The sequence below is a fragment of the Spinacia oleracea genome, chromosome 5, assembly GCF_020520425.1.
Source record: "Spinacia oleracea cultivar Varoflay chromosome 5, BTI_SOV_V1, whole genome shotgun sequence".
In the NCBI taxonomy this organism is placed as follows: Eukaryota; Viridiplantae; Streptophyta; class Magnoliopsida; order Caryophyllales; family Amaranthaceae; genus Spinacia; species Spinacia oleracea.
The window spans coordinates 41,798,824-41,824,313 of NC_079491.1; the positions used below are offsets into that span (position 1 = coordinate 41,798,824).

Genomic DNA, 25,490 nt, shown 5'->3' on the forward strand with positions numbered 1-25,490 from the left:
TGTTCCCGACTTATTCACATCATATTTTTACTACAGTAAATAATTCACCCATTATCCCACTTTCATCTTATTTTAATAATTCAATTCATTCTCCTAAAATTATGTGTCAGTCAAAGTGTATCTTTTATTTGATAAAATATAAAGGGAGTAGGCATACAGTCTTAGTAAGGGCTTATGTGTGTTTACATGATCATGTCAAATTAATTTCAATTCAATAAGTTCAGAAAATTTAGGTGAAGAAAAGGCAACTCCACTTTATCAATCTCCCACAACTGTTTTGTCTGACTACCTTACTTCTCAAGTGCTCCATACTCCTGCTCGGCTAACACTTTCTCTCTCTAAAGTCTAAACCCATCTTTCTGTCTACTGTTGCAGTGTGCATTCCTGCAAAAGTCATAAACAAGTCACACACCCATCTGCCACACAAAATTTCTAAACTCAAAACAAACCCTATTAATTAATTAATTAATTACTGTAACAAACAAACGCCCCCTCCCCTTCCCTCACCATTCACCAATTAGCATAAAACCAGCTGATTTACACAACTCCCAAATCTTCTCCCTCTTTTTAACTTTATCTCTCCTCTTTTCTTCTCTTCTCTACATGGACTTCAATCTCAAGCAATGGAGAGATCAGCAACAGCAGGAGCAACATGAGTCAGAAGATGAGCAACAACAACACTCTGCCAAAATCCCAAAATATTTTCTCCTTGAATCTCCCCAACAACATCAACAACACCCAGAAATTGCTGCTCTTCCTTTGTTTGTTTCTTCTGAATCACAACCCAACAAAATTACCACTACCCATTTTTCAGAGTACCCAGATCACCATTCTTCTAATCCTCCTACTGCAATTCCTACCAGATTTCCAAGTAACTTTTTTTTTTTTTTAATCTTTATTATTCTCTGTTTTCCACCTCATTTCCAAGTGAAACCGTTTTTTTTGTTTTACGGATATTTGTTTGATTTGTGTATTCAATGTCACTAATTATGTTATCCAGATTTGATTAAAACAAAAAATGCCTGAGTAATTTTCAGTTACCCCCTGTATCATTACTCTGCTTCATTTTGTTTGTTTTAGCAGGAAATGTGTCAGAAAAATTGTTTGAAGTCTGTTAAGTTTGATAAAATATCGTTGTTATGTAAATGAAATGAAATAATTATAACAGACATACATGGTATGAAATATGTTTGTAGCGAATTTAGTTGTGACTTTATTAGTTAAAGTCTGACATTACCGAGACGACTATTAATTCAGTAGAAAGAGTAGTTGCAGAAATTGATGGTATGAGTTGTTTTATGTTGAAAATAGGGGTTGGAGGAAGGTATTCATTCAGCTTGGCGCAATGGCAAGAGCTAGAGCTGCAAGCACTGATATACAGGCACATGGCAGCTGGTGCATCAGTCCCTCCTGAGCTTCTTCAGCTGGTGAAGAAAAGCCTTCTTACTTCCTCAACTGCGCCTTATTATCTCCATCATTACTCTCCTCATTTCCAGCCTGCTGCTGCCTGTGAGTTTCTATTCTCAATCATTAAAATTGCTTATTATTAATTGATGTTTTGGGTTAATTTTGTATATAATATTTAATTATTTTGTAGTGTTGCAAGCAGGGTATTGGGGAAAAGGGTCAATGGATCCGGAACCGGGGCGGTGTAGGAGAACAGATGGGAAGAAATGGAGATGTTCAAGGGATGTGGTGGCTGGTCATAAGTATTGCGAGCGCCACATGCACCGTGGCCGCAATCGTTCAAGAAAGCCTGTGGAATTTCCTGCTACTGCTACTGCTACTGCTACTGCTTCTGTTTCTGCTGGTGATGCCCTTGTTGGGTCACTCAATAAGCCTTCTGCTGCTGCTTCTGTTAGTGCAGAATCCCAATTCTCACTCTCCAGATCGGGAGCTTCTTCTTTTGATGCCTTCCATCTCAATCCAGGGTATGCATCTTTTATATTTCCATATTTTTCTTCTTGTTTTCCCAACATTTTGAAATAGTTGTTTGTTGTTTGTTGTTTGTTGTTTGTTGTTTGTTGTTGTGTGTTTCAATCTCTATGGTTCGACAAGTAATCAAACATTTTGATGATAAGACCATCTCCACTTATCAGGAATAATTGTTTTTGTGTTCAATGTTTGCCATTTGAGGTGCATCTTTTGATTGCATTGCAGTACAGGCAGTAACATGTTTATCAAGTTATCATCCTCTTTTAGTCTTCTGCTCTACTAGTCCACTTGATAATTACAATCTGTGCTAAATGAGATCTACTCTCAATTTCCTACATTAAATATGTCTTACTGTGACTCATACTGACATGTTGGTATAAATTTTCTTCTGTCACTGGGGACCGTTATATTTATGCATAACTCTTCAAGTCTAAATGTATATGTACCGTACATCTGTATATCTAGTAGAGATGACAAACGGCTAGATTTACGTCGGATTTGGGTGGCGATTCATTTGGTTTATTTTGAGTTGGGCCGAATCTAGTCAATGCGTATGCGGTCTAGTGTTAATTTGTTCAGCATAAAGATCACCGATTCGAGTCATACTCTAGCGTAGTATGGAGTACTCCACTCTTTTCATTGGTTAGGCTGCGAGTCCGGGAGTCCCTCTATCTCATGTGTCGGGTCAGTTTTTCGGGGTCTAATTTTTTATGTAAAATAAAAGGTGAATTGGACAAAACTCTGTCAGATCTACAGTAGATCAATAACAAGAGGAAGTTTGATTGTGCATCTCACTTTTGGTGACCCATGTAAGGATAGAGAAAGTGGTGGCAAAGGTGTAGAAATCTATGCTAAAATCTACTGGACAAGAAAATTTGATTCTGAATAAACCCGACTTAAGCCACCTCTTTCAGGAAGCAACTGACATAATTTATTTGTGCTTTACTTGTACTATACTGTTAGATTCCCCTCTAGGTTTTTTGTTTCGTTCCTTGCTTTAGCATATAGTCTGTCTATCATCTCACATGTTTTTATTTAGTAGGTCATCATCTGACAGGAAAACTCTGTTTGGACCTCAACTTGAATCATCAACTTGTATAGATAATGGTGGGAAATCTGATAACAATAGCAGCAAAGTGTTAATGCAATTCTTTGATGACTGGCCGAGATCTGACAACGGTGAAGGCAACACTATTACATCGTCGTCAGGACTCTCTATATCAACAACGTCGGATTTCTTAAGGCTGTCTACCGGGAACGGTGATGAACTAGGTCGGATGGACGGAAACGAGAACCAAGAGAGAGAAAGAGGTAATCGATTGAGTTGGGGTGCTGATGGGTGGGGAACAAATCCAGTGACTTCAATGGGAGGCCCATTAGCTGAAGCCTTGAGATCATCAAGCAACTCATCCCCCACCAGTGTCTTACACCAGCTACCTCGTTGTTCTGCTACTGACACTAGTTTTGTTAGTACCTGAAGATGGCCCAGACTTCTTTTTTTTTTTTTTTTGTCCAAGGAAAATAAAAACAACTTCTTTGTATTTTGAGCATAAGGTCTTATCTTCCACCATCCTCTTGTATTTTTCCAACTGTACAACGCTCAACTTACCCCCACAAACTGTGTGCAAGGTGCTTATCTGGGTGATCTTTTCGTTAATGAAACCTGTGGCTAAATTACAGCCGTGTTCAGAAAACTCCAGAAAATATTACAGGAATACATGAAAAACAGAGGCTGATAATTAGCTTGACGCCGGTGTATGCCACAGCTTCATATTATTTAGATCCCAATTAAGTTAAAAAAATTGATGACATGAGACTCGTAATAACTATCCGACAAAAAATATTCAATCGTGGGAAAGCATGTCTCTGCTTGACAGTGTTTATGATCAGAATAATCGATATGTCAACGAAAACGATCCTCAAGAATATGAATTACCTTGCATAGATATTTCTTAGACCTATTTATTAATTAATGTATCCTCACCACGATTTACAAAAGGATATCATAACCATCCACACACGGCTTATAAGCGCATGAATCAGCTTTCGTCCGTAATCCAACGATTTTTTTTATTTTTCTTCTGCCTACTCCTAAATCGTTCATTACGAAGAAGTCTACCACTGGACTCGCAACAACTACTATAGCCCCTAAATGTGATTCGGAGTGTATGCTTCTGCAGAAATGGCCACAACAGAAACAAGATCCTCCTCCCCAAGTCCCACTAAATTATTCTGAGATAACTAATCTGCAAATGAAGCATTATTCTTCAGCTGGTTTTGTTTCGTCTTTTACTGGTAGAGCCTGCATAGCTGGTTCTGGATCATCTTCTACTAGAGCATGACCTGGTTCTGAATCTTCTTCTACTAGAGCATGAGCTGCTTCTGCTTCATCTTCTACTAGAGCATACACTACGGCTGCTCTACAAGGAGCATATACCAAGAAGGACCGAGGCCGATTGTCATACCATCCCTCCTGCACATCAAGTTTTGAATTGGTATGAGATCATGTATATACTCAATGGATTATGAACTTACTGCCTTTGAATGAATCTGGTTGTCATATATAAAAGATCCCCTCCCCCAAAATATAGTATGGATAGAGATGAGAACAAAAAATACAAAGAAATAATGTCTTACAAAGGTGAAGTGTTCGGCACTGTGGTCAATTCTGTTGAATCCGCCAAACAACGGATCATCTGAATCCAAAACAATCTGCAAGATAATAACACAGGTTTAACCATCTAATTGCATGCTCATAACATCTGGGTTTGCTAAAAAAAACTGATATTTTGCTATACAGCAGGTATCTCTTAATCTTTTTCCTCACTTTTTTTGGGGAATATGAGATACCCTTGTTGACAGGGGTAGTAAACATCTACTGAAATGTTTGAAGAGTTCTATTAATTTAATTTCATGTGGCTTTTCAAATTTTTCCATCACATCACTATCTTTCAAGCTTCACTCTAGTTGTGACTTAAAAAACCTACTTTTAAGCTAAACAGTCCAGGACTACCATGAACCCGTTGATAAATTTGATAAGTAATGATAATCAAACTTCTATAAAGATTATTATAAATAATCAATATAAAGATCCTTGACAAATAATCTGCTCGAATGACATTACTCTAATCCTTGACAAAAGTGGTGAATGTAATTTCGGTTTATAAAGAAAAAAGTTCTTTTTGGGCTTTCATGGAAATAACCTTCTTCGGAGTAAGACACACTCAGTCCAATACTCCCATTACCACTGTCAACATAGGAACGTATGAATATAAGCATTATAAAACGTACTTATTGTTTTGAGTCAATTTTCCATCAATAGAAGTACAGTAGTTCAAGGTTCAATGAAGATTCAATTATTTCCCTCTTTTTAAAATGGGACAAAGGAGCTATATATAATGCAGATAGGTTTTTCTCTGTCAACAAGATATTCTCATTCCAACCCATAATCTAAGAAGGCGAAACCAATACCTTTTTGAGTCAATTATTTTAAGTTGACATATCAGCTTCACATATACGAAAAACAAAGTAGGAAAGAGCGCAAGATGAGGGGGGGGGGTCTAAATTCAGAGGCATACCTTATATTTCCCCGGCTTCAAGCAGCCAACCTGGTAATCGAAGTAGCTATTCGACCAATGAAAATTGAAAACAAAAACCAAGTTCCCTCTTTCAAAGACTATTATCCTATCATCTTCACTTTTCCGTGATATATACTGGTGATCTGAAGTCATGAACTGCAAGATACAGACAAAATCTTTGACGTTATTGTTGGATTTATTGTCAGCTGGTTTTTTCTTAATCAGAATATGCAACAAATGGGAGGAAAAACAAAATAGAAGCTTATATGCACCAATCTTCCATCAACAGGGACATAAGCACCAACAATGATACATTTATCATTGCAATGGAAACTCTTCAAAGAGACTCCAACTAGAAAGCTATAACCTACAAAACCTAGTCCATAGAATTTGCTACCAATTAACCAATGAAATCCTATCAATTTGAAATCACATGAAAAGAGTGGCTAACTATGTCATACTATTCATAAAGTCCGACTCCTGTCAACAAAGATTTTAGAGGAATGAAACAGCTCCACTTGAAATTCACGATATCAACTAAAAAACCTACAGAACACCCATTAAAAGATTTTTTGAAAGGGGCCCCTTTAGTTATTTAGAGGAGTACATCTTAATTTGGACATAGATATGAAAATCATAAACGATATAGAGCAATGGTCAATGCAAACTGAGGGTTGGATGATGTAAAGGCTTCAGCTAAATCCTTCCTTGTCAAAAAGAGAAACATATTTGATAATATTAGCCTGGCCCACGAGCTAGTAAAACAATAATGGAAAGGAATTTCCACCCTACAATTATACTAAGAATTGAAAAAATGGCACATCACTAAGAAAACTGAATATTTTTTTTTAAAGAAATATGCTTGATAATTTAGATTTCCAAGGAAGCTTCTTGATTCGATTATGCCATGTCTCCTTTACCATATGTTTCATCATCAGTGATAGTCCTCAGCCCTCAGGGTCCTGTGTTGGAAACTTGGGTTCAGGCAGGAGTATCCTATGTCTTCTTACTACTATGCTTTGCACGGAATATTACGTCTCATGCTTAGGTCTGCTAGGGACAGGAAGAAGTTCATGCATCCAAAGTGTTGGATGTGGGGCTTGGCATTCTAGTAAATTGTTAATGATCTTCTCGTACTTACCGTAGTGGGAAGAGAGAGGGGGGGGGGGGGGGGGGGGGGGGGTCAAAACTTCTATCCCATGTCTACGCTACATGCTAACACTCAAACCCATCTACGTTTGGGATACCTAATGAAGACTGGGAAAAGATATTGGCCAGCGCAGAGACATTTCTAGTGGGCCTTCCAACACCTAAGGGTTCCCCTGTCAATTAACAAAAGCATTGTGCAGACCTTTGATTGACAAAATACTCCACTAAGTCCTTGGTCTGCTGATTTCCTCACAGATCCTAGTATAACTGTACAAGCCAACTATTAAGTCTGTTTTAATGTATCAACCAGGCTTCCTTCCGTGGAGAAGTTCAAAAGGGAAAAACCACTGTGCCAACTTAGGAATTTTGGTTGACAGGTGTGGGCGTACCTCTTATGAAGATGCACAATCAGAAATGCATATTGGGACCCCCTAATAAAGGTATGATAAAAGTTACTTCACATAATATTCAATACTGGCCCCCCTAAGAAAAAAATCTGGTTCCGCCACTGAAGGTAGGAGAGCTTGGTGTCACAAAGCTGTTATGCAGTTATGTCTAGGCATAAAAACTTGCATGAATGGAAGTCGGGTAAGACTGGCTCTGAGGATGACTAGCTTTGCAGAAACTTGTGGATAGATGATTAATTTGTTCCGTGCACTCGTGCAGGAGGGCCCTCTCTCTCTGTGTCTACGTGTGTGTGTCAGCCTCTCTTTTCTGGATAAGGGCGTCCCGTAAACCTAGCTCGAAAATTTGCCAGAATAGAAACTCTAACTTTCGCTCAACCCGATGGTAATTGGGGGGGCGGGGGGCGGGGATATATATTCAACGGCTCAGTTGGACGGAGGACATATATACCTGGATGACTATGTTACAGACACTAATTTTTTTTCCACCCAAATGGCATCCTGGTTGGTCTATAAGTTGGATTTGCCGCTAATCCCTATCCCATGGAAGAAACGACGTAAATGCTTACTAATTATACTGAGTCGTTCTTCTTCAAATGAAAACTAGAAGAGGAAAAGCTGAAGGAAATAGCTTTCTTCTAATAATGTTTCAGAAAACATACACCATAATTTTCTTCCAGATGCTGCATAGCTTGATCAAATTCTTGCAGTCCACGATATCTAAGATAATTTGCATCTCCCTGGACACAAAAAACAAAATCTATTAAAACCGAAAAATTAAGGGAAATTATTGGGATATATATTAAGAAGCAAAAAGTGCACCAAGAAGTTGAATCTAACATTAATTGTATTGGTCGACGCGTGATTTGTCATGCATTAAAAATTTAACACCAGTTTAGAAAGTGTACTAAATGCTACTCCGTAATACATATAGCCCCAAGAGTTTTGTAAAATAATAGTTCCATTCTCAGAATCTTAGAGAGTATATACAGCAGTAAGTGTTCCACAAACATTAACCATAAAACAGCTCCAGCTCACAAGTTAAACATGCCTATGATTTTCATCCCCATAACATTTGAACCGAAGATCACCAGATTTCTATCTGTTGCCTGCTTTGCTGTGGATTGTGAAACTCTAACCACATAAAAACTATCCCCCTTTCTCTCCTCTCTTTCAACCAATATTTCAACCAGGAAAATTAAAGAAAACCTTTAAAACTTCATGTAGAGTTATGTTCAACTTATCATTCATCCGTCTCCATTTCAGTAAAAGGATACCCTCTTTGAGCCGAGTCCAGTGAGGTTGGATCACAAAGGGATTAACAATTTTTAAAGTTTGCATCAAACTTTTGAAGTTATTGCATCACCTATAATACACTCAATACCACAAAATTTGACAAGCATCCAATCAATTAAGCAAAATACAGGCTTCAACTTTGTTGCTATTGTTTTAACTAACTTAAGCACGAGAGCTACCTCTATTACACTGGACGATTTCCAGTTTTCATATCTAAATGACATTGAAAAAATCATCTCTTGGACAAGTGCGCAATAATAGATAATGACTCACGGCTCACAAGCATAAAATTCAGACAAAATGCATTTTATTTAATAACCTGTATAGAAGTCGGTATTGCCCAAAATGGTTTACTGACAAACAAAAAGACTTCTCCACAACTAAGTCTACTGTATAGAAGTCGGTATTGACCAAAATGGTTTACTGGCAAACAAAAAGACTTCTCTACAAATAAAGTCTACTGTAAGTCAGGAACATACCAAGTCAAATCTGCGCCGACATTTGTCATAGCTGTTATTGTTTCCTGGGACAACTTTACCAGTTGGAAGATGCTGATCCCCTCGCGGAAAGTCTATCCACTCTGATATGTATCAATCATTGAATCAATACCCGTACAGAACTTAAGATCAAACGAGAAAATTGCAGAATCCAGGCAAACAGTCGATGCATAATTATATACTACTCCGTAATAAGGTAAACAGAATTATCAGTTTTACCTGGGTGGCCAAATTCGTTTCCCATGAAATTGAGATATCCTTCTCCACCCAATCCCATGGTAATAAGTCTGATCATCTTATGCAATGCAATCCCACGATCTATGAGCGGAGTTGATGGTCTATCCACAGCCATAAAATCATACATATCCTGAAATCATTAGCAGGTCAAAACTAATGTCCATCACGTATCAGAGATTGCCAGAATGTCCAACTATTTGGACCAAGTACAACAGAGAAAAAAAAGAAGAACAGCATACATACATAGGAGAGAAATATAAATCATGAACACATGAAAATAGGCCTCTACAGCTGTAGACCAAAGGCTTGCAGCTCAAACTTATCGTGAACAAAAATTACTCGTAGACTGCAGACGTTGGCAAGAGAACAATGATAAGGTATACATGGATGACGATGTACTAACGATTACACATCTGATACATACAACTATAAGGGACGTATTTTAAGGACTAAGCAAATGACTCCAGAATTTAGGACATTGATCAAGGAGGAAGAGAACATGTACAATCAGCAAGGTAACTTACTTTCATGCCATAGGACAGGACTGCTATAGGCGTACAAGAGTTATAGTCAATCAAATGGCAGGACATCGAATATTCACTGTTGTCATTATTGTAGCTGATATATCAATGTCATAACAAGCATCATCTGTTGTTCAGTCAGATAATAATATTCTTTTGCTACACTAGGGTTCAAACCTCATGTTTTGCCCATAATATTTCACATCTCCAATTTTTGAGATATTGCCAAAAGGACTCTCTTTAGTGTTTCCAAACAATATTTAGTACTTAACGGTGCTATAAGTTATCTCTTACCGAAAATTTTTACAAGTTAACAAATCAACCAGGTAATAAAAGTATAAGAGTGCACAATGTATTCCCTGTAATAATTAATTACCCAAACTTTTGAGATATTGCAAAAAGGACTATCTTTTTAGTGTTTCGAGACAATAACTAGTAATTAGCGAGAAATTGTGAACATCAAGTGGCTTGTGCTCATAATCTCCATATAGACACAAGTGACTCAAATACAACCGTTTTTAGTACCAACACAGAATATTTCAGTACCAATAATGCAAATGACTTGTATTGGTACTTCTTAGCAATGTATTTGTATACCAATACCATATTAGTCTCAGTACCAATACCAAAGTAATGAGTACCAATACGAGTCACTTGTGCACTTATTTTCCTGTTAAAAGTACTCAAGAAGTTATGCACTTATTTGGTTAAATAAAGCTTTCCTTTTCCAAGAAAGAAAAATTAAATTATCCTGTGAATCAGACTGGTTGTGTTAGTCATTTTTCTCCACCCTCATCGATTGATGAACACATTCAAAAGAAGAGAAGTAGAACACCAAAAAACTTGTTTGACATATAGACCCTAATTTTTTTTTCTGATCCTGCTTCTATAACTATAAGCAGATTGCATGTAAGGAATTTGGAAGAGAGGACAAAGAAACTGAACAAATCTGAAAATGGACTCATCTAACCTTGTCCATCAACCAAAATGCAATCGTTTTGTCACCAACAAGAGCTTGGTCATGACTTTCAGCATATGATATGCAGTTCTCATCCCACCTTCGGTTGGTCAGTGTGTGAATGATGTCACCCATTCTCCAATCTTCATCTCTTAATCTGCAGATATTGTTATCATACATGAAAGGTCAATATCATTGGTCATTCATGCATTGAATTTTGAAAAGACACTTGTAAACCCTTTCCACTTTTCCAGCAGAAGCTAATAATATCTCTAAATAATAAACAAAACTAAATGTCAGCAAAATTTAAATTACATGATAATACCCTTGCACGTTATTATCTAGATACTACACAGACAAGGAATGTCTAAAATCAAGGTCTTGAAAATTTCTACATCGCGTCTTGGGACTCTTGGGAGGCATTGTCCCTACATCAAATATGTAAACTAATGATTGGCTGTGTTAAGTATTTTATTTTCTGGGACATACATTCAAGGTTGCATGACACTATTAGAGGCTCCTTCTCAGCTACTAAGGATGGAGTTTCAACATGTCAAATAGCTACTAGAATGTCCATAAATGTTTGCAGATGCCTTGGCTTAATTATGGTTTCCAATTATATGAATCCAGTCCAAAACCTATTAAGCGGTTAGTTAAATTAAGAATTAAAGTCGTTTCACCCACATAGATACAAACACCAATAAGAGCCCATTGATGCAACGGATAGCACCTCGCGTGGTTCATCCTCAACTAATTATCATCTTGTGTACTTTCATCACCTTGATCTTTGTAATTTCATCCATAGTTTCTCTTCATTTAAACTTGCTTCATTCTCAATTTAATAATCAATTAAATTGAGGGCATGAGGTCAATTAATCCGCACAAACTGAAAGTGTTATGTATGCTTCCCAGTTAAGTTATCACAAACCTGGCAGGGCTTTGCTTATACGTATCTGTTATCTTTTGCACATATGGTAAAAAAAAAAATTAAAAAAAAAACAAGTACATCGCTTTTTGTCTAAAAAAGCATCAAGGCTACTAAAGGCAGTTGGTTCTTCTGATTCTAAGTCACAGCAGACAAATCAAAATCCCTAAACGTTATATACATAAATGAAGACGGGATCTTTAGATGTCATTTCAGTATGTGCCATGGACCTGTTGTAAGGTTTGTCTTTTTCTCCCCAACAAATCAAGTTGACACACGTATAAAATCCGTCTACGCGTAGCAATTTGGAGACAAACAGATTTCTTAATTTCTCGCTAATAACTCCCAAAAAGTTTAGCCAGATGATATATAAAAACTTCCATTTCCTGATCCTAACAGAGTAACAGACTTGTCATATGAATGGATAGAATACTGTGGTTCTCAAAGAAATGACAACACATATGCTTCCTACCAAGAAAAGACAAAATATGAGGGATATAATACAGATAAGAAGTCAGAACATACTGGAGAAGCTCTATCCACTTGTCAGCAATAGCCATATGGAGACGGTAATCAAAACCAACACCACCATCTTGCGTCGGGAGACAGAAAGTTGGCATTCCACTAACCTGTAAGCACCAGGCAACCGTCTTAATTTTTTTTTTTTTTACGGAGAATAAATATGGCAAGGTCATCAGAACACAGCTCCTCTCCGCCCCTTGTTCTGGCCAAAGGCAAACCCTTCCAAAGATAATAACTAGGCAGAAGAAACATGATGATAAGTGATATGCGGAGAGCAGTCTGCCTAGTTATTATTTTTAGAACCATTAAACCAGAGTTAAATCAGCATCTTAGGCAATTAGAAGAACACCATATGAATCAATTTAAACTTTCAGTGATCAACAACAAGTGTTGGAACTTAAATAAGATTCTAAGCATATATCCGAAATAAGATGAGTGACGTACATCTTCACCAATGGCTATAGCCTCAGGGAATAACCCGTGTATCATGTCATTCACTAGCATCAGGTAATTAACAGCATCAACATCAGTTGCAAAACCGAAATACTCTTCATAATTTCCGGTAAATGACACCTGTACCAAAAACAATATGGCATCAATTCATGGTATGCAATATCTTCCGTCCTGCAGTAGAGACCATCAAAGAGGGGAGGGGGGCGATCGTAAAAACGATGCAAACATATTAACTTCAAATTGAATATGAGATGCATGCTTTTAAATTGTTACATCTAATCATTCTAGATTAGCCATGAATAAACGAGCATTCACGCATAACGCTTTTTTATGAAATTTAAGTTCTTTGGGCCAAAAAGAATAGTATACCAAGAACAAAATCAAGATCCAAATCTTGTGTTTTGGAGAACTAAGTTGAATTTAAAGTCAATATATTGATAATTTAATGCTGATAAGAAAAATAACTCAGCTAAGTGCAAATTGGAAATATGAAAAGGGAAAGGTCAAGTTCTACCTGCAGCCCGTGGTGTGTGTACATCATCGAAGTTACACCATCAAATCTAAACCCATCAAATTTATATTCATCAAGCCACCATCTTGCATTAGAGAGAAGATACCTGAGTACCTACTGAAGGCGACACATAAATTTACATGGAAAAGAAGAGGAACTGAAAGCGTACTACTTGCAAAATGCAGAAGAATACATACTTCCCAACTTCCATAATTGAAAAGACGAGAATCCCACATCCAATGATAACCCCGTGCTCCAGAGTGAAAGTAGTGGCTATCAGTTCCATCGAACATGTTCAGCCCATCTAGCACGTTATTTGAAGCATGGCTGGATTTCACACAAAATATTAGAAAAACTGAGCGGAGGATCCTATAAAATAACATAAGTAAACAAAAGATGCTAAAGAAAGATCAGACATTACAATGGACATGAAATATATATACACGCCAGCAAGTGAATGCAAACATGGTCAGAGTCAACTTTGACGGTTCATTAACCAAACCAAGAAAACTCACCAGATATGCCTACGATGATACAGTAATACACAACAATTCAGATTTATGATCCAACAAATACCATAATAAAAATAGATTGTGAATAATCACTAGATATGTCTACAATGATACAGTAATACACAACAATTCAGATTTATAATACAACAAATACCATTATAAAATATAGCCAACAATTCAGATTTATGATCCAACAAATACCATTATAAAAATAGCTTGTGAATAATCACTAGATATGTCTACAATGATACAGTAATACACAACAATTCAGATTTATAATACAACAAATACCATTATAAAATAGCAAATAGCTTGTGACCAGGAAGACACAACGAAAAGGAATCGGGAATAGCGGTTCATGATGATGTTTATAATGTGCATTCAATAATATTATTCACTTCCAGCTTACTTTTTAGGCTGGAATTAATTCCTGTTTACAAAGATGCTAAAAGTAGAACAAACTAATTTGACCAATGTGCATACACAAAAAAAAAAAGAGAGCCAGGGGAGAAATATGATTAAGTCTTCCATTCTTAAGCAAAATCAACCATTTATTCATCATAGAGAATTACCTGTGCACAATATCCATCAGGACAACTATACCAAGCTCATGAGCTCTATCTATCAAGGACTTGAGATCTTCTGGAGTACCAAAGCGGCTGCTTGGTGCAAAAAAATTTGTCACATGATACCTATGGAACAAAATTATGAAAATTTAGTTAAACACAGTAGATATTGAGTCATATTAAGTAACCCAAGAATGCAGCCATCATAGCTTAACAACGAAAATAAAAGAATATCTAAGAACTATTTAAAAGAAGAAAAGAATCCACAGAGATGTATGAAAATTACCCAAAGCTAGCATAATATGAATGTTCCTGAATAGCCATTATCTGAACAGCATTATAACCAAGTCTTTTTATTCGAGGAAGCACATCATCTCTGAAGTTTGCATATGTATTAATGACTGGTTCCTGCGAATCAAATTGTGGATATCAAAACATAGTACAACTGTCAGTAAATCAAGAAAACGTAAACGAAAATATGAGAGGAACTTCAAATTTTACACAGTTCTAATGATGACTTAAGATCCTTTGAGAGGAAATGGTCGTCTTTCTAGAGAGCTAGATGACTTGATAATGATGATGGAGGAAAGCAATGATATATAGTTTTACGTTTGCAAAACTCCTACCAGTAATAATGAAATTTTCCAAGGAACGGACAAGGTTCCTTCTCAAGCAGAGTCCAGGAATAATCAGAGACACACAGGTACAAGAGTAGTTTGCTACTTTGTGGTTATGAATTGTTCTCAACTTCAACTGTTACAAGTTATTCTCAACTACTTTGATCCACGAAGCAGTATGAGTCAGATGATTATACCCAACACCTCTCTCAAAAGGAGCGGAGTTTTGTTGACAATGTAAAATATAGTAAATACAACTTCCTTGAACATGCTATAGTAAGTACATGTCCCGATTCTCAACATCTATGTTAGTCACATCCAAATTGGCTATTTTTTGAAAATTTCCCGTGATTTTGGCTCAAAGTGAAGTGTCGGAATGCCGAGGATCCAACAGGGGTACTTGATGTTAAATGAACAGCCCTAGGAACATAGCTCATCTTAAAAGTAAAATAATTTAAGTAAACAAATGTCAAATACAATTGTTGAAATTTATATGCAACTGACATACAAGACATATTATATTAAAGTTAAAAAACACTTGGTGATCGTTTGGTTGAGCACAAGAAATCGCAATGTAAATGTCTGGCTAGGTATAAGGAGTAGGACTTCCCACGGGGAGTTCCACTTACCCGGGAGGGGCTAGGTGACCCCCTTCCTCTATTTTGTGGAAGTGGCTTCCCCCAAGGAGTTGCACTTTGTGAGTTTTTGTCAATCAAACAACCATGTACCCTTCCATTACCTTGGAATTTCTATTTCCTATGCATTTTCATGCCCACTAGACAAGCACTACAGAAAATAGCATCTCATACATCATCACAAATTCACAAGGAGACAACTCAATAAACCACCAGAAACAAGTCTTTTAAAAACCAAAAACTCAGTCCATAAATAACTTCCGGTCATTCCAAGGGGAGAGAAGATATGCATACCGTACTACTCATGCCAATATGTGACTCATAAATCCTTAGTGATTTTGGTCTCTTTGGTTGAGGATGCTTGAAAATGTATTTTTCCTATCAAGAAGGCAACACAGGAATTATTAATTACTTCATACAAACAGCAAAGGCGGAGATGAAATAAGCAACCACTCTTTATCAAATCTTACATCAAAAACCATTTCTTACCTCCTCTGGTGGGTCATAATAGATCCCATTGTATGGAATTTCACCTGGCGCCTGTACAGAAAATTTGATCCAAGCGGGGATAGAGTCTTTGATTCCAGAAGGAGTTTCCATGTGAATCTAAGGATGAAAATTAAAAAACTGAGAAAAAGATCCATCCAAAACATTCTCCTCTCCTCCCCTAAAAAATAAAATACACATCCAAAATAATAAAAGGACATGCTCACATGTAAACGTGGGGCGCCCATGGAAAATATAAAAATCATATGAACAGACCACTATTAAAAACAAGCATATTGATAGAAAAAGCAGGGGAGTCTGGTAAGTCTCCAACAAGTTCTATTCTTGGAGAAAATACACATTATAAAACCCTGAAACGGCCATCCAGTCTCTTCCTTCCTCATCAAGTGATTGTTTCTCCCCTAAAATAAACTAGTAAAGGACTCAACAATCCGTTACACTTTTATGGCATTAAATGTAATGAGTGGATTCATATATGGTTCTTACAGATACCAAAAGGGACAGAGAAGGGTAGGACATAAGACAAATTTGAGATAAATGTACAAAATAAAATGACATCAGTGAATAATCAGCCAGACAGGAATAAAAACTAGAGCAAAAAAGCTCCTAGAGATGACAGGGAAGGCCTTTGCAAAATTTCTGGACATAACAAGTTCAATTCAATGCTTCAACAATTGTTAGATGGACCCAGCTCCACAGCATATAAGTTGGCTTTCCCCTCTCCCACCCAGGGATCTTATGGATGACCAAAGTATAATCACATTAATTTCTACAAGCTCAGTTTCAAACATTACCTTCACCCGAGAGCCGTGAGGGATAGCTGGTGAACCATCTGCATTATTAGGCAAAAAGATCTCCCAAACACCAAATTCATTCTGCATCCGTACAAGGAAATGGTCAAGTTGAAGGGGGGAAATATTAAAAACACAACGGCACACAGTAACAAGAAAGAACATTAAATTCAGTCTCATATATAAGAAGACAAGACCCAACATCAGCATCAAATGGCAGAAAACCTACTTGACAAAGCCATATCTTGCCGAGGCACACAAATAATTCACCAGAGCACTTAATATTTTCAAAAACAGAATCCAAGGTAACAAGAAAGGTAATTACATAGTACAATACATGACTAAAATAGGCAGCAACTCATCACACAACTTACTCTCCATGATTATAGGTAAGGATTGGTATGACACTATGACCTACGCCAAAGCGTCCTGAATCATGATTTTCATCCAGTCATTCAGTTTTTTCCCTGATTCTTTTATTTTTAATTGGTCAAGACGAGGGAGGGGATGGTAAAGAGGTTAATAATTCAGTGGTCTGACCATTTTCTATTCTGAAAATCCAAATAGGTAAAAATGGCTTCAATATAAAGATAGACTAGGAGAAACATTAGTACAACGTTGGATAGCTCAGTATTTCATCTTTCCTACCTTCCCCAATAATAAAGGGGATATAACAAAGCTATAATACAGGAATCCATAAATGCAGTGAAGGAAAATTCACTAAGCACAAAATTCCAAAAGCAATGAACATTTGGACTTTTTGCAGCATAAGTTCAATACAAAAGGTCAGTAGGAATAGCATACCCGAGTCATGACATCAGCGTTAGAGTTCCAATTGTTGAAGTCTCCAACCAATGATGCCGCCTGTCATTAAACAGAAGAATGGGGTAAATGCATGAGAGAAGAGTAGTAGAGGAACAAAGTCCCTTGATGGCAAGAATTCAAGGAAAAGGGTAACGATAGCATGGATTCTTCTTTTATTTTACTTACCAAAACAAAGAAAAAAGAGAGTAGAAAAGAGTAATATACAAACACAGTACAGACAAATCAAAGACAATGTTATGACCAAAGAAGTATCAATGAAAGCTTCCAGTAGCCCACAAACCCTTCCCCAAAAATTGTGCAAAAGGAACATTAATCAGAAAGAAATTCAATAAAACCCATAGTGAGACATAATCCCACAAGATAAACTCGTCTTAAATAGATTTAAAAAGCCAACAATCAAGGTTTACTTGGGTAAATAACAAAGAAACAGATTAGAAGAATATAAATATATCTCCAAATTGCCAGCAGACGTACAAAATGAAATTTAATGTCTGCGAGCATGATAATAAATGAGCAAACAATTGTAACCAAACGTGGAAGAAGCATAGGACAGTACATACATAGAGGTCCAAGGCATCAAGATATATTACTAGTGAATCTAACAGACTTTTATTAAATCAGGGAAATGAAAGGCTAATAATTGATAAGATGAATTACAAGGTCCCAGTTTGTCAAAAATCTTGACAACTCTCAAGTTCCTAACATATTCTAACAGAGTATCAGAAAGGGTAATAATAAGTTGTCATCGCTGTTACATGGCTGGCAATTTCCACCAAGTAACAGACAAGGCATTAACACTGTTTGGATCATGAGAATTTTTTGAACTGACTTGACCAGACCTGATATAGGCTAATTTTAACTTTGCAAGAATTCTGAAGATTATGAATAGCTTTTCCCACGTGGTCTGAACTAAATTTCCTGATTAAATATTTGAAATAAGTAAAAATAAAGTGAACCAAAATATTTCATTGCACCCATGTGCATGAATACATCACATTCCTAGCACACAAAATAATCTCTACTTCCCATGGTGAATAATAAAGGACCAATGTTAAAGCTTAGACAACCCCATTTTACCAATGTCTGGTACTAACAGGTGGTACACATTCTTCAACATAGTCAGATTTCAATCCAGCCAATTCCTACATTTGCAGCTGATATTCAATAACTATTTCTTCAAAGATCAAGTTCTCTGAACTCCTTTCGCAATGAAAAGACATATAACCTTCAATGTAACTAAAATACTTTCCATAGCCCTCCATTTAGAGATCGTCACATGAAAAAATCCTCAAGTACCAAGGACAACAACATCAACAGTTTCCCTCTAAGATGCCAATGGTATGTCCTATTTCACTAATTGCGAGCTATAATGCACAGTACTGCAGTTACTACACAAGAACTCTGTATCAACTATGCTGGCCGCCAGAAGCAATTTCCCAGTTTACTACTCCCTTCGTCTCTTTTTGTTTTTTACGTTTAGTATTTTGCACGCGTTTTAACGACTAGTTAATGTGCATTGAGATTCTTCTAAGTTTTTTATGTAAACGAGTAAAATTACGTTTATTTATAATGTTTTCACTCTTATCAAAATTCTGATATTGGGAAAATGAGAAAAACTTAATGTCCCAATGGAAAAGTGTGAGAGATTAAATGACCCAATGGATTTAATTGGTTAAAATAATAATTGGACACAAATTTAGAATATTAAATCATTTATGTGATAATATAAAAGGAAATGTAAATAACATTTTGGGACACCCAAAAAGGAAAACGTAAAGAACAAAAAGAGACCGAGGGAGTATTACATAAACCGGTTAGAAGTGTAGAACTCTTGCTTCTGAAGTTATAAACTTAAAATACTACTAAATCTCCAAAAGTACTCTAATATACCACAATGCCCATTACAGAAATAAATAAAAATACCCACCACCATAAAATCCTTCAAATACTCCTGAGGTAACAAAACACAGTCTCCAGATACTCTCACAGTCTCATCTAACTCTTGCCTTTCTTTAATAATAATCTGCCCAACAACACCTATCACTATGAAGCAAATTAAGGGTAGCTTTCACTCTACAAAATAGAACCATACTGTTTGCACTTTGCATCTTTTTTTTCTAGATGTTAAGCGCCTACCAATTAGATACAGAGTCAAGGCAGAACAAACCTTTGCTCCAGGTGCCCATTCCCTGTATGTTATCCCTTCAGCACTGCAAAATTTTGAAAATGAAAATTAGGAGATGCAAACAAAAAGCAAGCACAGATCTGCAAATGATGACGTCTATCAAGTCACAGAATCATTTGAGAAACAAGGAAGTCTATAACGCTTAAGTAATGAACTCCATAGCCTAGAGGTTTATAAACAGTTTGAAAATAAAAATTAGTCATTATTTGGCAACAAAATAAACTGACTCCGGTGATCTAATTCCACAACAAAAATAATAAAAGAAAAGTATAGTCAAACTGAAGAAAAGACATGATTCATCATTACATCAAAAGGAAATGCCATAACACTATGCTTCACAGAAAAATGATCATTGAGAGGAATTACAACAGATGACTAGGACCCCGTAAACAGGTCCCAAAAGTTAAAAGAACCTCAATCGACGTTCTCCTGCAGAAACTAGATCCCAATCAGAAACCTATTGACACAATCCTATGGGTAACAAATGCAAAGCTCTGGCTTTCTCTAATACTTCATTAATGTATCTAGATTCTAGAGTCTTTCAAACTTTAATTAACTCGAACACTCCTGCTTCCAAAATAAATGATTTAGGATATGAGGGAAGGGGAGGGGATTTTTTATAGCCTTACACTTGGGATAACAAATAGGTTTTCATTAGACCATCGATCCAAAAAACAACAACCATCTAAAAAATCACCATAATTAAGAATAGATAGTTAGATAAACCATTTTAACTTGACTTAGTGAAACCCAAACTCAACGAATAGTAAATTGCTTGTCCAAGTAGATTATAGATAAATGATTGAGTTTATGATTACTTCCACAGTTCTACTACTACGAATCACAATGGAATACTGAAATAGTTGATACTCCTAGTGTAGGAACTTAAAATAATATGTTAAACACCATTATAAAAAATAAGAAGGTTTGTCAAATGTCCAAGTCAAAGCCGAAGCTATTACAAATCCCTATGATTCAATAAGTTACCGTTAAATTTTTTTTCCTCTCTTGTATCTGTTACTTGACTTTAACAACTCAACTACAACAGATGCATATTGCTTCCTAATTGTATGTAAGCTATACAAATTACAAATGATACACCCTACATTTAACCAACTTTAATTCCAATGCAATTGTGCGTTTCCAACTTTTAACTGTCCATTTTTTGACACTTATAACTCTGATGTACCATTACTTGTCATTTAAAATGGCAATGCAATATTATCATTTTAAAATACCAACGCAATATACGTTGCTGCTTTAAACACAAAATAACTATTAAATCCTTAATATGTGTGCATAACCTTAAAAGAGACTTATTATATAATAGAGGGAGCAAAATGAACTTGCTTCCAAAAGAAAAGATTATAAATAAAAATGTTAAACAAACTACATTCTTTTATCTAATACGTATACTTTCCTCTAGGTGATATCTATAAGTATCCTTACCTGCGGTTGAAACCCATCTTTTCATACCCACGAGAGAATTCCTCCAAGCCACCTTCATACTTGTTGATTTCCTCACGTAACTTTCTGTACATTGAATAGCTGCAAAAAGACATAAAATCTACATGTAAACTTTTGTACCTAATATACAAGCCAAAAGGAATATATGTTAAAAGACAAAAAGATACCACATACTTTCATAAATGTCATCAGGCACAAAGGACGGTTTGTAATTAAAGGAAATTAAAAGGTTTTCCATGCAGGAAATAAAAAGAACATTGTAATTCAACTGCCCACTAGGAAGTCATTACATGCCAGGAAAAAGGAGGTATCCACTTTTCCCTAACCTAATGAACCCTATAAAACAACTCAGCATCCCCTAATTGATTGCGCCAAACTGCGAAAACAAATATCACGCGACTGTGAACAAAAAACTGAAAGTTGACATAATTGCCCCTAAAACGAAAACTCCTTCCGTGCTAAGATAATTTTCTTGCTTGTGAGTTTTTGATGCCATGACTTCTGTCCTCTTCAATCGAGTGCATTTATTATAATATAAAAATAAAAAAACTTTATCTGTTGAAAAGAGAAATCCAGTAAAAATTTATTCTTACAAGAAAAAAGTTGTTGAAAGAGGGAAAGGGAAGTGATTTTCAAAACCATTCACCATACTCTTCTTTCCCTCCTAAATATCAATTGAATTATATATGGCAAGATTGGCAAACATATCGTCCATTTGGATGAATGATACTTCAATACATATTCCTCAGTAAAATAGATCAAAAAAAACCACTCCTCTCCAATGGCTTCCAACATCATTTTCATAAGAAAAAAGTAAGATAGAAAAAGATCTCACCGGTAATCAAGATGTGTACGATGATCTTTCAAAAGTGGATCTATCTCATATATTTTCTGCCCATTCCCTGGTGGAGGAACTGTTCTTCTGGTGACAAAATTTTGCACATCTTTATCTTCACTACGAGTTGCAGCCACAGAGCCATGCTTGTCAGCCTCACTCTCTTTGCCTTCTTTCATAGTTTGTACATCAAAATCATGGAATCCCTGTAGAGAGAGAAAAGAGGTGTATATTCAAATAGAATAAGAGTGGTTAGATAACTTAAATAAATACACTGTGCTTTGAACAATAACCCACTCTATTTAGCATTTAGCCTTTAGAAAATAAAGAATTTGGCATGCAAATAAAACAAAAGGACTTAAAACAACTACACCATAAAATTGGGAAAACCATAGCAGCTACCGGGGCCGGGGGGGGGGGGGGGGGAGAAGAAGCATTCCATTACGGCTCCAAAGCTTGCAACATTATTTCCTCTAACTTTTGCATAACTACGTTGAATTTCTGGCAGAACATGAAGCTGTTGATTATATTGATCCTGACACATTCTGGTACAGATTTTTTAGGTTCTATTGTATAAAACTTAATGCTAATGGATCTGGTTTTCCCCCTAGTTGTAACCAATTTGAGTGTTTCTCAATATCAACTATGTTGAGTTGTTGACTGCTGCTGGGGATTCGTGTCATCATCTTCCTTTCCCCAAATTAGGAAGAAAAAGGCATACCCTATCAAAGTACCAAAGTACCAGGTAGACAACTAGACACTATGTAAAGGAAAATAATATATGACAAAGGAACCAAGTTCGCACCTCAGGGACATTCAGATTCGGATCAGAAGTCAAGCTTTCATCAGACAGAGAACCTTCAGCCTCACCACTGGGAACAAGTATTTTTTGAGAGTCCGCTAATGTTGCAGAAGGAGAATCAGAATCATAGGAGGACTTCTTAGCATAAATCTTCCCTAAGAAAAGGGACAAAATCAGAAGTTAAGAAACCGGCGTATAAAGTCAGGCGCAGTTTTTGCTTTTTCATGTACAAAAAGCAGAGCTTTAAGTTGAGTTGCCAACAGATAAGGAATGGCACCTAACCCCTGGCCCCAGAAGAACATATATTGAAAAGACTAACTCACTAGCACGCCTAATTACCGGAAGAAAATTGTGCCACTAATAATACTCTCAAACTAGAGACTGTCATCATGTCAATAATTAAATTCCACACAATCAGCAAATCAAATTCACCTAACAACTAATATCTCATAAACCATTCAAACATGGACAACTACTTCAAATTTCCTCGTCCTACATCATAACACCTAGTATCATAGTTTCAAATACAGTTCTCCAAACTTATGAGCCTAAATTTAAAACTCAACCTACATACTACCGGTGAACTCAAAATATGCAATTTGTGAAGAACGAAAGCGGTTATCTACGACTTTTGATGCCATTTATATCATCAACCAATCAAACACCAAAAAATAAACAACGGCTCTCGATTCAGCAAATTTATGAAATAAACAAAGAATTTCTAACACACGCAATGCTGAAAAAAGAAGGAAAACATAAAAATCTTCAAAATTGTCCAGTAAACAGCCATCCAACATGAACCTTGATCAATTAAAAAACCAAAAATCTATATATATTAAAACTCCAAAGCAATTCATGTCGTCTCTCCACATGTCGCGATGACTTGCCAAGTGACATGGCATGTCATGCCATGTCATATGCACATGTTATTGTTTATTGTGTCCTCACAAAAAAAAAATTGTTGTTATTCATCCTTAAACTCGTGACCTCTCGTATTTTGATGCAAAGTTTTATCCATCACTCCAATGCTACAACTTATGACTCTAAACCAATTTAAAAAAGAGAAAATTATGAATGCATAAAACTCCATGACCATATTTATGGATTTGAGTAACAACTTAGGATAACAAACTTTTTCTTAATTTTTAATTATTTACTAATCGAATCATATATTTTTCTAGAAATTTATTGAGATCAAACATAAAACCGTTAACGGAGAAGGAATTGAATGAGTTTTTGACATAAATAAAAAAACTCAAACTATATCCAACAATCCACGACTATCAGGTCACTAATTAGTTCCACCGCATTTCTCCGTGCATTATCAATAAATAAAAAATCCATCTCGATTTCATAATAAATCACTCACATCATCCACCGAAAAAATAAAAATCACGAAAACAAATGTAGAAATAAGATCATAATACGTAATACAAACAATCAAAAACCATTTCAAATTCCAATCATTTAATCAGCGAAAATCGAAACAATCAAATTCATAGAGAAAGAGGAATACGAGAAAGAGAGGCGGAAGACTTGTTGTTGAGGAAGAGAGAGAAAGAGGAGTTTCTCCGAATATCGCCATGGAAACAGCTCGTTTTGTTATGAATGGACGGAACAGTAGACGGAAGACGAATTCCAGAAATCGTGTACACCATTGTTGAATTCTTCTAGTTGTTGTTGTTTGGTTCGCTAGGGTTTCACATAAATGGAGAGGAGGAGAGAGAAAGAGGAGAGAAAACAGGGGAGGGGGAGCTTGGAAGTGAGTGAGAGAGAGTGGAAGTAGGAGAAGGACGAGGAAGTGAGAGAGTATCGAAAACTGCCAACGAGAAGGAAGGAAGATCTTATTATTAGGGAGGAGAATTATTATTATTTTATTATTTTATTATTATTTGTTAATTTTTATAGTACTTAAAAATTTAATGGTAAGATATTATTTTGTGTTGTTGAAACGTGTGCAGCATAGATTGTATGGAAATTGGGTTGTTTTAGGTGGGTCCCACTTAAGTTTCATCTTTTTCATCCTCCATCGTTGGTTTTTTACTATTTTGGTCTACACTAGTTTGAGTTCAATCCGGCATAAATTATTGTTGAGTCCAACAAATGTTTTTGACTCTATTGTTCTCTCTACCTAAAAATAGGCGTAGTGTTGCATAAGTTTTTTTTTTCTTTTTTTATTGGACATAGATTCAAATTTGTTTAAATAATAAAGATTTTATTGGACATAGATTCAAATTTGTTTAAATAATAAAGATTTTGCAAAATACATCTACTAGGAATGATAGAGATCCTTAGAGCATGAGCAATGGTGTGTCACTATCATACATATTCACAACCATACATGATCTTATCTCTCTTCCACATCACCGTCCACATCACTTTTCACTATTTTGAGTCACTATTATGAGTCACCTCCTTTATTTTTCTACAATAGTGAGGTTGCTCACCTCTCTCTCTCCTAATTTTATTAATACCCCACCATTTATTCTCTCTTATATATTACTAGATTTTAGCCTGTGAATCTATTAAATTGTTAAGTTAAAATAAAACTCATACTCCGTATATGAATTTAGATTATATTTCAGAGTAGATTAGTTTTTGAATTTAGATTTAATTTCATTTTAGATTTAATTTTTAATTATTAGAGTGTTTGATTTTGGATGAAATTGTATATGCGTAACACGACGCCTAATTATTTATCTACGTGACACTCGACTTTTTTAATTCAAAAATAATTTCAAAATCTTATTTTCTATTGGCTG

General features: G+C 35.9%; 2 protein-coding genes across 5 annotated transcripts; one reads left to right on the forward strand and one right to left on the reverse strand.

The window, feature by feature from the left end:
• The first annotated feature begins 272 nt into the window (after positions 1–272).
• Positions 273–3,683, forward strand: LOC110804594 (growth-regulating factor 3). Of its 3 annotated transcripts, none has more exons than XM_022010200.2 (4): positions 273–871; positions 1,312–1,509; positions 1,610–1,931; positions 2,975–3,683. In XM_022010200.2, exons 1-4 carry the CDS (start codon positions 604–606, stop codon positions 3,411–3,413), a joined length of 1,227 nt encoding a protein of 408 aa, XP_021865892.2. In that variant the 5' UTR covers positions 273–603; the 3' UTR covers positions 3,414–3,683. The 3 variants fall into 3 exon arrangements, with proteins under 3 accessions (XP_021865892.2, XP_021865890.2, XP_021865891.2); XM_022010198.2 differs by having other exon boundaries at positions 274–871; positions 1,598–1,931; XM_022010199.2 differs by having other exon boundaries at positions 278–871; positions 1,598–1,931; positions 2,978–3,683.
• Positions 3,684–3,854: 171 nt separating this feature from the next.
• On the reverse strand, positions 3,855–24,569 carry LOC110804593 (1,4-alpha-glucan-branching enzyme 2-2, chloroplastic/amyloplastic). 2 transcript variants are annotated; one of them, XM_022010196.2, is made up of 22 exons: positions 24,245–24,569; positions 22,732–22,883; positions 21,927–22,132; positions 21,074–21,172; positions 19,607–19,649; positions 17,419–17,478; positions 16,618–16,698; positions 15,806–15,922; positions 15,611–15,694; positions 14,351–14,472; positions 14,071–14,190; positions 13,184–13,313; positions 12,990–13,100; positions 12,467–12,595; positions 12,026–12,129; positions 10,588–10,732; positions 9,079–9,226; positions 8,842–8,942; positions 7,729–7,806; positions 5,514–5,669; positions 4,573–4,647; positions 3,855–4,408 (listed from the first exon to the last, which is right to left on the reverse strand). In XM_022010196.2, the coding sequence occupies exons 1-22, from the start codon at positions 24,384–24,386 to the stop codon at positions 4,196–4,198; spliced, it is 2,616 nt and encodes an 871-aa protein (XP_021865888.1). In that variant the 5' UTR covers positions 24,387–24,569; the 3' UTR covers positions 3,855–4,195. The 2 variants fall into 2 exon arrangements, with proteins under 2 accessions (XP_021865888.1, XP_021865889.1); XM_022010197.2 differs by having other exon boundaries at positions 22,732–22,878; positions 24,245–24,554.
• Between the last annotated feature and the right edge of the window lie 921 nt (positions 24,570–25,490).